Source organism: Oncorhynchus masou, unplaced genomic scaffold (genome assembly GCF_036934945.1).
Source record: "Oncorhynchus masou masou isolate Uvic2021 unplaced genomic scaffold, UVic_Omas_1.1 unplaced_scaffold_905, whole genome shotgun sequence".
NCBI lineage: Eukaryota > Metazoa > Chordata > Actinopteri > Salmoniformes > Salmonidae > Oncorhynchus > Oncorhynchus masou.
The window spans coordinates 201,669-214,252 of NW_027015524.1; the positions used below are offsets into that span (position 1 = coordinate 201,669).

General features: G+C 46.9%; 1 protein-coding gene across 1 annotated transcript in view; it reads right to left on the reverse strand.

Annotated features, from left to right (window-relative positions):
- LOC135538093 (serine/threonine-protein kinase ULK4-like) overlaps positions 1–12,584 on the reverse strand; it is a gene marked incomplete at its 3' end in the record, with an annotated part of 248,859 nt that overhangs the window by 164,990 nt on the left and 71,285 nt on the right. Inside the window, exon 11 of the mRNA XM_064964078.1 lies at positions 4,109–4,201. Coding sequence (XP_064820150.1) covers positions 4,109–4,201 — 93 coding nt within the window. The remainder of the gene's footprint in view (positions 1–4,108; positions 4,202–12,584) is intronic.

Genomic DNA, 12,584 nt, shown 5'->3' on the forward strand with positions numbered 1-12,584 from the left:
ACCCAGTCCTCTATTTCAGTAAAAGATAAAAGCTAGGGGCGTAATCACTGGGGTTTAGGCTCCTTTCACCGCTGATTCGTTGCTGCCCTCTTCTCCTCTTCCCCAGTCCCATGGGGCTAAGGGGCCAGGGGCGCAGAGGGCCTAATCCTGCCCCTCTTTTGTACGCCGGCCGCCACTCAGCACGAGCCAAATGCCGAAATCCCAAACAATGATCCAGAAAGAGCCCGCCCCCAGGTCTATCCCAAAAGGCCCGGCATTCTAAACTCCCTGCTCAAGCCAAACCCACCACTGAAAGGCTCTTTAGTCTCACTGTGCAGTCCTGTGCTGATAGTATTGGCATCTGAACAATACTAAGTCAAAACAGACAAGAGTTAACACCTGCTCAGCAGGCTTTACATCAATATTCTGTTTACTCAACAGTGGTAGAAGATGCATTTAAAGAAGGATAAGAAATAACATGCAATGAATCCAATGCATAAAATCAAAGCTATTAAAGTGGGCTGAAAGAAGAGAGGGGAGCAACTAGTGGACTGACGTGTGGCAGTGCTGCCCTCTAATGCTGCCCTCAGAGTGTTGCTGCTGCCCTCTAATGCTGCCCTCAGAGTGCTGCTGCTGCCCTCAGAGTGTTGCTGCTGCCCTCAGACAGAGTGGGCTCCATGCAGCACCACGGGGCGTGCTGCCCTCTAATGCTGCCCTCAGAGTGCTGCTGCTGCCCTCAGAGTGCTGCTGCTGCCCTCAGAGTTCTGCTGCTGCCCTCAGAGTGCTGCTGCTGCCCTCAGAGTGCTGCTGCTGCCCTCAGAGTTCTGCTGCTGCCCTGAGAGTGTTGCTGCTGCCCTGAGAGTGCTGCCCCCATCATGACATAACATACTTCCCCTGCCCTAAACAAATGTATTCATTAACTCACTCACACACGCACACACAGACGCAAACACACACAAACTCTCCCAGGCATACTCTAATTCTTTGTCAGTAAGTAACATTGAGAGGGATCCTGAGGTGTATTTACTAGGACACCTGCCTGTGTTGTTGAAGTCTGTATTTAACATGTGTTCAATAAGGCCTCTCTCTGCCTCAAAACACATACGTCTTCTTGATGCACTGTGCTGGTGAAGGGCTAGATATATTCATAAACATTCTTCAACATGCGGAGAGAATGTTAATTTACAGTCGCTGTAAAATTGCATATTATCAGGCACATAGTTTGGGAGCTCATGCTAAATTGTATGTATTTGCATAATTTCCCATAAAATCCTTTGCTATCGCTGTAAAAAGAGGCAGGGTTATATCAGCAGTATAACACTGATTAGAGGTTTGGTTGTCTCCTTCCAAGACATGGCTGTTTTTAGTGTGCAATCTGTTTGTGACAGACCACAAGTGGAGGTCACCGAGAGAGCAGGTTTGTGTTTCAGACCCTGTTGTGACACACTCTGTTCAGCCCCCCCCCCCCTCCCCCATAATGACACAACATACTCCCCCTCCCCATAACAAATTTATTAATTTACACACACACAAACAAACAAGCAAAGCCCCAGTCAAACAGAAGCCTATTCAGACAGAGGTTGAGTGTGGTTCAACTGCAGGTCGCTGACTTCCAGACAGGCACATTGTCATGCTCTCAGCTCACTGTTTTTACGCAGAAATATGTTGACACAAGGCTAGCAGTCTGGGCTGCTGGTGTACTGAGTGGTGGTGGTGGAGGGCTGGTAGATTGAGTCACTCCCCTACGGCTCAGAGGGACAGCTTGGCTGGGGCTGAGACTGGGGCTGGTAGATTGAGTCACTCCCCTACGGCTCAGAGGGACAGCTTGGCTGGGGCTGAGACTGGGGCTGGTAGATTGAGTCACTCCCCTACGGCTCAGAGGGACAGCTTGGCTGGGGCTGAGACTGGGGCTGGTAGATTGAGTCACTCCCCTACGGCTCAGAGGGACAGCTTGGCTGGGGCTGAGACTGGGGCTGGTAGATTGAGTCACTCCCCTACGGCTCAGAGGGACAGCTTGGCTGGGGCTGAGACTGGGGCTGGTAGATTGAGTCACTCCCCTACGGCTCAGAGGGACAGCTTGGCTGGGGCTGAGACTGGGGCTGGTAGATTGAGTCACTCCCCTACGGCTCAGAGGGACAGCTTGGCTGGGGCTGAGACTGGGGCTGGTAGATTGAGTCACTCCCCTACGGCTCAGAGGGACAGCTTGGCTGGGGCTGAGACTGGGGCTGTGGATGAATCCTGGGTCTGGGTACAGGCTGTCTGTGTGTCTGTGGCCAGGGGTAAACACAGAGTGGGCTCCATGCAGCACCACGGGGCATGCTGGTGTACTGAGTGGTGGTGGTGGTGGGTGGGGCTGGTAGATTGAGTCACTCCCCTACGGCTCAGAGGGACAGCTTGGCTGGGGCTGAGACTGGGGCTGTGGATGAATCCTGGGTCTGGGTACAGGCTGTCTGTGTGTCTGTGGCCAGGGGTAAACACAGAGTGGGCTCCATGCAGCACCACGGGGCTGCTGGTGTACTGAGTGGTGGTGGTGGTGGGTGGGGCTGGTAGATTGAGTCACTCCCCTACGGCTCAGAGGGACAGCTTGGCTGGGGCTGAGACTGGGGCTGTGGAGGTGGATGAATCCTGGGTCTGGGTACAGGCTGTCTGCGTGTCTGTGGCCAGGGGTAAACACAGAGTGGGCTCCATGCAGCACCACGGGGCATGCTGGCATAAAGCCTTTAAAAGGCCCTCCCAGTGGGTCTGTTCTCCTATGCCATCTGTGTGATTTACATGGCCAGAGGGGAGGCTTGCAGAGTGTTCCTATGTGTGTGTGTTCACTCAGTTCACTCAATCAGAAATACCAACTGAGAGTATGGTGGACCAGAGGTACTCTAGGGGGGAGGCAATATGGTGTGTGTGTGTACTCTGTGTGTGTGTGTACTCTTTGCTTTGCTATGTGTGTGTACTGTGTAGGAGTGTGGCACTACCATGTGCAACAGATATAACTTGTCCACTGGAAGTCGTCAATCATTCAAGCCCCTGGTACTTTATGAAGGTGAGTTACCTTCTCCTAACCTCAAGGCCAAAGTTAGCCGTGAATGAGAAATACTTTTGAGAAATATGAAGGCCGGCGGAAATCCCAAATGCTTTTTATTTTAAGCCTATTTCACAGTGGAATGATGGAGCTAATAATAAAATGAAGTATGTAACGCAATATCTACCCAATAACCTCAAGTCTTCATTTTAAAACGCAGGAGCCATCTATCTCTGACGCTGACATCATTATTCATAAATCTATTTCTATAGATTCTCATATCACAGAACCAGCAGAAACCATTAACCCACAATGGGTCGTCCATTATTGATGATGCGTTCAGAATCCACTCAGTTTATGATGTTGTATCAGCAACAGGTCAAGTTGTCAGGGGCTTGGTCAAAAGGCATGACTGACAATGAAAATATTATTTAATATTGTTTCAAATGAATTATTTCAAGCTGACTATTTGATGTTTTATCATAAGACTAGCTACACTCTATTAGAATGGAAATGGGTAAATCACATCAAAAATACACTGGGAATGGATAATGACTTTTTCCTAACATATTTGCGTCATGTTGAATAATATTGGCAAAGATGAACCAGCAATTACCTGGCAGTGGCTCGCACTCTCTTCCAAACTCCTTGATCTGAGGGCTCCAGCACTTTTCAAACAACTTATATCAATTATTTTTGGATATCCTATATAAATACACTGCACTGTTTTTAAACTGTAATCACACATACAGTACTAACAGGCACACACAGGTACAAACAGACAGACAGACAGACATACAGGTACAGACAGACAGACAGACAGACAGACAGACAGACAGACAGACAGACAGACAGACAGGTACAGACAGACATACAGGTACAGAAAGGCATACAGGTACAGACAGGCATACAGGTACAGACAGGCAAACAGACAGACAGACAGGTACAGACAGCCAGACAGACAGACAGGTACAGACAGACACAAACAGACAGGTACAAACAGACAGACAGACAGACAGACAGACAGACAGACAGACAGACAGACAGACATACAGGTACAGACAGACAGACAGGTACAGACAGCCAGACAGACAGACAGACACCATGTCTTACCATCTGAATGAGCAGGGATGTGAGTTGTGTCAGAGGTTTGTTGATGAGCAGGAGGTCCTCTGCAGCCTGGGTCTCTCCCTGGGACTCAGCTCCCTGTAGCAGACAAGCACACACAGAGAGAGAGAGATCAGTTGACTGCCTTCAGATCACAACTGTTGATTGACTACACTAGGTTATTGTTTTCGTCTCAGCAGTAAAGAAAATGATAAATCAATACTGTAGGAAAGAGGTAAAACAGAGAGATGAGTGAAGGGTGTTGAGACAGACAGACAAACAGACACAGACAGACGGACAGACACACAGGCGGACGGGCACACACAGGCAGCGCTGTGTTGAGCTAGGTTTTATCACATCTGCTAAATATTGGCTGAGGTCTGAGATGAACCAAGTGCGAGTCTTGACCTGAGTAGAACAGTATTACTAGTCCTGTTGGACAGCTGTAACAGTGTTGTTTAGGTTGGTACAGTAGAACAGTATTACTGGTCCTGTTGGACAGCTGTAACAGTGTTGTTTAGGTTAGTACAGTAGAACAGTATTACTAGTCCTGTTGGACAGCTGTAACAGTGTTGTTTAGGTTAGTACAGTAGAACAGTATTACTAGTCCTGTTGGACAGCTGTAACAGTGTTGTTTAGGTTAGTACAGTAGAACAGTATTACTAGTCCTGTTGGACAGCTGTAACAGTGTTGTTTAGGTTGGTACAGTAGAACAGTATTACTGGTCCTGTTGGACAGCTGTAACAGTGTTGTTTAGGTTAGTACAGTAGAACAGTATTACTGGTCCTGTTGGACAGCTGTAACAGTGTTGTTTAGGTTAGTACAGTAGAACAGTATTACTAGTCCTGTTAAACAGCTGTAACAGTGTTGTTTAGGTTAGTACAGTCGAACAGTATTACTAGTCCTGTTGGACAGCTGTAACAGTGTTGTTTAGGTTAGTACAGTAGAACAGTATTACTAGTCCTGTTGGACAGCTGTAACAGTGTTGTTTAGGTTAGTACAGTAGAACAGTATTACTAGTCCTGTTGGACAGCTGTAACAGTGTTGTTTAGGTTAGTACAGTAGAACAGTATTACTAGTCCTGTTGGACAGCTGTAACAGTGTTGTTTAGGTTAGTACAGTAGAACAGTATTACTGGTCCTGTTGGACAGCTGTAACAGTGTTGTTTAGGTTAGTACAGTAGAACAGTATTACTGGTCCTGTTGGACAGCTGTAACAGTGTTGTTTAGGTTAGTACAGTAGAACAGTATTACTAGTCCTGTTAAACAGCTGTAACAGTGTTGTTTAGGTTAGTACAGTAGAACAGTATTACTGGTCCTGTTGGACAGCTGTAACAGTGTTGTTTAGGTTAGTACAGTAGAACAGTATTACTGGTCCTGTTGGACAGCTGTAACAGTGTTGTTTAGGTTAGTACAGTAGAACAGTATTACTAGTCCTGTTGGACAGCTGTAACAGTGTTGTTTAGGTTAGTACAGTAGAACAGTATTACTAGTCCTGTTGGACAGCTGTAACAGTGTTGTTTAGGTTAGTACAGTAGAACAGTATTACTGGTCCTGTTGGACAGCTGTAACAGTGTTGTTTAGGTTAGTACAGTAGAACAGTATTACTGGTCCTGTTAGACAGCTGTACCAGTGTTGTTTAGGTTAGTACAGTAGAACAGTATTACTAGTCCTGTTGGACAGCTGTAACAGTGTTGTTTAGGTTTGTACAGTAGAACAGTATTACTAGTCCTGTTAAACAGCTGTAACAGTGTTGTTTAGGTTAGTACAGTAGAACAGTATTACTAGTCCTGTTAGACAGCTGTAACAGTGTTGTTTAGGTTAGTACAGTAGAACAGTATTACTGGTCCTGTTGGACAGCTGTAGCAGTGTTGTTTAGGTTGGTACAGTCGAACAGTATTACTAGTCCTGTTGGACAGCTGTAACAGTGTTGTTTAGGTTAGTACAGTAGAACAGTATTACTAGTCCTGTTAAACAGCTGTAACAGTGTTGTTTAGGTTAGTACAGTAGAACAGTATTACTAGTCCTGTTGGACAGCTGTAACAGTGTTGTTTAGGTTAGTACAGTAGAACAGTATTACTGGTCCTGTTGGACAGCTGTAACAGTGTTGTTTAGGTTAGTACAGTAGAACAGTATTACTAGTCCTGTTGGACAGCTGTAACAGTGTTGTTTAGGTTAGTACAGTAGAACAGTATTACTGGTCCTGTTGGACAGCTGTAACAGTGTTGTTTAGGTTAGTACAGTAGAACAGTATTACTAGTCCTGTTGGACAGCTGTAACAGTGTTGTTTAGGTTAGTACAGTAGAACAGTATTACTAGTCCTGTTGAACAGCTGTAACAGTGTTGTTTAGGTTAGTACAGTAGAACAGTATTACTAGTCCTGTTAAACAGCTGTAACAGTGTTGTTTAGGTTAGTACAGTAGAACAGTATTACTGGTCCTGTTGGACAGCTGTAACAGTGTTGTTTAGGTTAGTACAGTAGAACAGTATTACTAGTCCTGTTGAACAGCTGTAACAGTGTTGTTTAGGTTAGTACAGTAGAACAGTATTACTGGTCCTGTTGGACAGCTGTAATAGTGTTGTTTAGGTTAGTACAGTAGAACAGTATTACTAGTCCTGTTGGACAGCTGTAACAGTGTTGTTTAGGTTAGTACAGTAGAACAGTATTACTGGTCCTGTTGGACAGCTGTAGCAGTGTTGTTTAGGTTGGTACAGTCGAACAGTATTACTAGTCCTGTTGGACAGCTGTAACAGTGTTGTTTAGGTTAGTACAGTAGAACAGTATTACTAGTCCTGTTAAACAGCTGTAACAGTGTTGTTTAGGTTAGTACAGTAGAACAGTATTACTAGTCCTGTTGGACAGCTGTAACAGTGTTGTTTAGGTTAGTACAGTAGAACAGTATTACTGGTCCTGTTGGACAGCTGTAACAGTGTTGTTTAGGTTAGTACAGTAGAACAGTATTACTAGTCCTGTTGGACAGCTGTAACAGTGTTGTTTAGGTTAGTACAGTAGAACAGTATTACTGGTCCTGTTGGACAGCTGTAACAGTGTTGTTTAGGTTAGTACAGTAGAACAGTATTACTAGTCCTGTTGGACAGCTGTAACAGTGTTGTTTAGGTTAGTACAGTAGAACAGTATTACTAGTCCTGTTGAACAGCTGTAACAGTGTTGTTTAGGTTAGTACAGTAGAACAGTATTACTAGTCCTGTTAAACAGCTGTAACAGTGTTGTTTAGGTTAGTACAGTAGAACAGTATTACTGGTCCTGTTGGACAGCTGTAACAGTGTTGTTTAGGTTAGTACAGTAGAACAGTATTACTAGTCCTGTTGAACAGCTGTAACAGTGTTGTTTAGGTTAGTACAGTAGAACAGTATTACTAGTCCTGTTAGACAGCTGTAGCACCACTCGTCTCACCCTTAACATATTCAAATCTTCAAATCTCCTTCAAAACAAATGACTGGCCTTAACAGCAGTCACCTCCTGGGAGGTAGATTTCATTTCTATGACAAACTGGCTGTTCCCTTTGGTGGATGGAAATAGATGTGGCACAAATAAAAATAAGACTGCTAGTTGGTTGGGGTAGACTGAAAGACACTCTCCATCTGGTTCTCTTCTGGTTTCTCAACCCCTCCCTCCTTTTCTCTCTCTCTCTCTCTCTCTCTTTCCTTCTGAGGGACTGCTGGCTTATTTTAAGCAGGTTTTTCGGTCAGCACAAACTTTGGGAAGGAAGATTGGCTGTCTGCAGTTAATGTGATTATTATTCCATGCTATTTTTTCAGCTCTTCTTCTTTTGCTTAATTGTGAAGCATGTAGAACTTTCTCGATTAACTTCCTCATCCATTTAAAATATTAATTCTGAGTGAATCAGAGAGAGAGAGAGAGCGAGACAACTTGAAGACGACACTGGCCACATATTCTTCCTTCCTTATCATTATTACCTAAATGAATTTGGTTTGTGCAGAAGCCCTTTTAATGAGCTTTGCATTTTTTCATTCCAGTGAGAGAATTGATTTCCATTATGTCATTCCCCTCTCCTTTCGTCTCCTCTGTTCTCATAATGTCCGGGCTGCATAAATATGTATACCAGGAAGTGAAGGAAGGCTCTGTAGAGGACAACTAAAGCTAATGAGGGCCAGTGGGAGACAATGGAGTGTCCCTCGGGTGGGGGACCTTGTGAATCCTTAGTGTCTAAAAGATGAACTTCAATGGGATATATTTGCTTCTTCTGCTCATCCTACTGGAAGTTGAGAAGAGGCAAATATATAAAATACAGTGCATTCAGAAAGCATTCAGACCTCTGACTTTTTTCAACATTTTGCTACGTTACAGCATTAAATAGTTGTTTTCCCCTCCTCAATCTACACACAATGCCCCATAATGACGAAGCAAAAACAGGTTTTTATAAAATTTATACAAAAAAAAAAAACGGAAATATCACATTTACATAAGTATTCAGACCTTTTACTCAGTACTTTGTTGAAGCACCTCAAGTCTTCTTGGCTATGACGCTACAAGCTTGGCACAACTGTATTTGGGGAGTTAATCCCATTCTTCTCTGCTGATCCTCTCAAGCTCTGTCAGGTTAGGAAGGAGAGCGTCGCTGCACAGTTATTTTTTGGTCTCTCCAGAGATGTTTGATCAGGTTTAAGTCCGGGCTCTGGCTGGGCCACTCAAGGACATTCAGAGACACTGTGAAGCACGGTGATGAGGTGTGATGGTGTGGGGGTGCTTTGCTAGGACCAAAAAAACTCCTCAACAGCTTCTACCTCCAAGCCATAAGACTGCTGAACAACTCCTAAAATCGCCACCGGACAATTTACATTGACCCCCTCCCTTTTGTACACTCACCGTTTGCTTGTTACCTATGCATAGTCACTTCCCCCCACCTACATGTACAGATTACCTCAACTAGCTTGTACCCCCGCACACTGACTCGGTACCAGTGCCCCCTGTATATAGCCTCGTTACTGTTATACTTATTGTGTTACTTTTATTATTACTTTTTAAATTTTATCTACATCATAAAAATGTTCCTCTTGAACTGCACTGTTGGTTAAGGGCTTGTAAGTGAGCATTTAACGGTAAACTCTACACTTGTTGTATTCGGCGCATGTGACAAATACAATTGGATTTGATTTGAAGTGCTGCATCAGATGACCTGGCCTCTACAATCACCCGACCTCAACCCAATTGAGATGGTTTGGGATGATTTGGACCGCAGAGTGAAGGAAAACAGCCAACAAGTGTTCAGCATATGTGGGAACTCCTTCAAGACGGTTGGAAAAGCATTCCAGGTGAATCTGGTTGAGAGAATGCCAAGAGTGTGCAAATCTGTCATCAAGGCAAAGGGTGACTACTAATATATTCTAATATATTCAGATTTGTTTTAGACTTTTTTGGTTACTACATGATTCCATATGTGTTATTTCATAGTGTTGATGTCTTCACAATTATTCTACAATGTAGAAAATAGTAAAAATAATGAAAAACCCTTGAATGAATAGGTGTGTCCAAACTTTGACTGGTACTGTAAATTGTGGCAGGCCAGGGGGTTGGGTCAAAACGTTTACACAGATCAGACACGGACAGAGTAGGATTAGCTCAGTTTCAAAGGTGTTTATTAAAATAAAAGTCCAATAGAAAAGAATAGGTCTCCCCCAAGAGTCCCTCTCCAGGATACCGTCTTCTGGGCTCTGTGTCTTGCTGTATCCTGTGGGGATCAAAAACTAAACTCCCTCCTGTTACCTCTGGTACCGTCCCCAACTATACAGGAGTCCTTTCCTCCCCCAGTCGCTCCCTTGTGTGCTGCCCTTCTGGCAACTTTATGCGATTTGTACAGGTGGTGAGCAATCAGCCCTTAGCTCTGTCGGGGAGGGGACTGTCATCAGTGCGACGTATGTCTCCCTTCTCGTCTGTCCATTTCACTGTTTTCGGGAGGCGGGGCCTGGTTAGATCGGCGATGAGGGAAGATATAGCCGCAAAGTTGGGGATAACCCCAGGCTGCCAATGATACCTGCCAATATCCTTTGGTCATGTCAAGGGTGCTGATGTACCGGGCCTTTCTCAATCGGTCTATGAGCTCGTCCACCCTCGGCATGGGGTAGGTGTCGAACAAGCTTATGTTGTTCACACCCCGGGAAATCATTACAGAAGCGAAGGCTACCGTCCGGTTTGGGCACCAACACGATGGGGCTGCAACATGCACTGTGAGACTCTTCAACGACCCCCATCCTCAGCATAGCCTCCGCTTCCTTTTAAACAGCCTTCCTTAGGGCCTCCAGAATCCGATATGGCCTCTTTCATACCGTTTCCCTGGTCCGGGTACAGATGTGGTGTTCAATGAGGGTCGTGCGGCCTGGCTTCTCGGAGAATACAGCCATGTTCCGATCGACGAGCTCCCTGAGCTCTTGCTTCTGGGCCGGGTCGAGGTCCTCATTGCTCGGGTCTACCACTGGTACCGTTGGCGTCCTGGGCCTCGACCATAACACGGCAAGGCAGTCCTCTCGTGCCACTTCTTCAACAGGTTCACGTGGTAAATCTGTTGGGGTTTCCGCATCCCCGGCTGCCGTACGTGGCAATTGACAGGTCCCAGCTTCTCGATCACCTCGTATGGCCCGTGCCATGTTCCCAGGAACTTACTTTCGACTGTGGGGATTAAGACCAATACCCTGTCTCCCACCTGGAATTCTCGGGGCTGGACTCTCTGATTGTAGACCTGGGTTTGGGGGCATTGGGCCTTCTCCATATGTTCCCTCACGACTGGACATATGGCTGTCATCCGCTCCCTCATTGTCTCCACGTGCTCTACCACGCTGCGTAAGGGGGTCAGTTGGGGTTCCCACACCTCCTTGGCGAGGTCCAGTAGGCCTCTCGGCCTCCTCCCGTAGAGGAGTTCAAAAGGGGAAAATCCAGTGTACTGGGGTACTTCTCAGATTGAGAACATTAGGTGGGGTAGTAGCTGGTCCCAGTTCTTCCCGTCCTGCTCGATGACCTTCCGCAGTATTTCTTTGAGCGTTTTAATTGAAACACTCAACGAGCCCATCCGTCTGCGGGTGGAAGACGGCGGTCCGGATCCGCTTGATCTGCAGGAGAGCACACAAATCTTTCATTAGGCAGGACATAAACTCAGTACCTTGGTCTGTCAGGATCCCGTTCGGGATGCCCACCCAGCTAAAGAGGTGGAACAGCTACCGGGCGATTCCCTTGGATACCACCCGTGGGGGAATGAACCTCAGGATACCGGGTGTCATAGTCCACTATTACCAGGATGTACCGGTGTCTCTGGGCAGCTGCGACAGTAATCTTCCACGGCCCTCCTCATCCCGGGCCAGTGTAACCGTGCGGTGATCCGTTCCCGGGTCTTCTCCATTCACAGGTGCGCCCCCAACAGGTGGGTGTGGGCCAGCTGAAGAACAGTTCCCACGTACCGTCGGGGCAGCAACAAAACCTCTTGAAGTTCCCCCTGTTGGCGCGACACCTGATACAAAAGGTTATTCTTGATTTGCAAATGGAGGTATCGCCAGTCACTCACCCCCGGAAGTAGCTGTCCGTCCACCGCTATCACTTGGGCTGCGGCGGCTTTCAAGTTAGGATCCTCCCACTGGGCCGTCCCGAATTGTCCCCTCAGTTGGCCCCCAGGGGGTGTCTCGACTGGCCCCTCGAAATCGAGGAGGGGGAGGCTGGGCTCTTCCTTCTGTGGGTTGGGTTGCGGCACCCACTCCGACTCCGGACCCGTAGATATAGGTTGATCAACCGTTTGCTCCCGGGCCGCACAGGCGATGGGTCATCCTCGCTCTCGTCTTCGGCCGGCTCTAACCTTCTTCCTCAGCTCGTGCCCCCACAGGGCCGCAAACAATGGACAATCTTGTCCCAGTAGGAGAGGTACCGGCAACTGTTATTGCACCCACCATCATCTGGCAGTTCACTTGTGGCGTCACGATGTTGGCTCAAACGGTTGGATACCGCTTTGTGTCCCCGTGAATACAGGAAATGGACATCTCCCTGCCACATTCAGTATCCTGGTACAGCAGGCTCGTGGTTACAAGGGTAACCATATTTCCGGAGTCTAATAGAGATTCTGTGTCATGTTTGTCAACCTTCACCGGGACCACGGGTGCTGTTGATTCGTGGTGTGTCCAACAGGAGGTAACGCAGTTCACTGCGTGACACACCTCGCCTCCGGGGCTTGCTGATGGCATCGACTCCTCTCGAGCCGGGCAATTCCAGGCAGTGTGCCCCCGGCGCCACACTCAAAACACCTTCTTTGGTCTCCGGCCCTACACCAACCGTCTCTCCACGGGTTTGCGGTCTCTTGGCCCTGCCGACTGTCGGTTTGGGGTACACAGCAGTGGGGCTGTCTTCAAGAGACCATCTCCAGGATACCGTCTTCTGGGCTCCGGGTCTTGCTGTATCCTGTGGGGATCAAAAACTGAACTTCCTCCTGTTACCTCTGGTACCGTCCCCAACTATACGGGAGACCGTT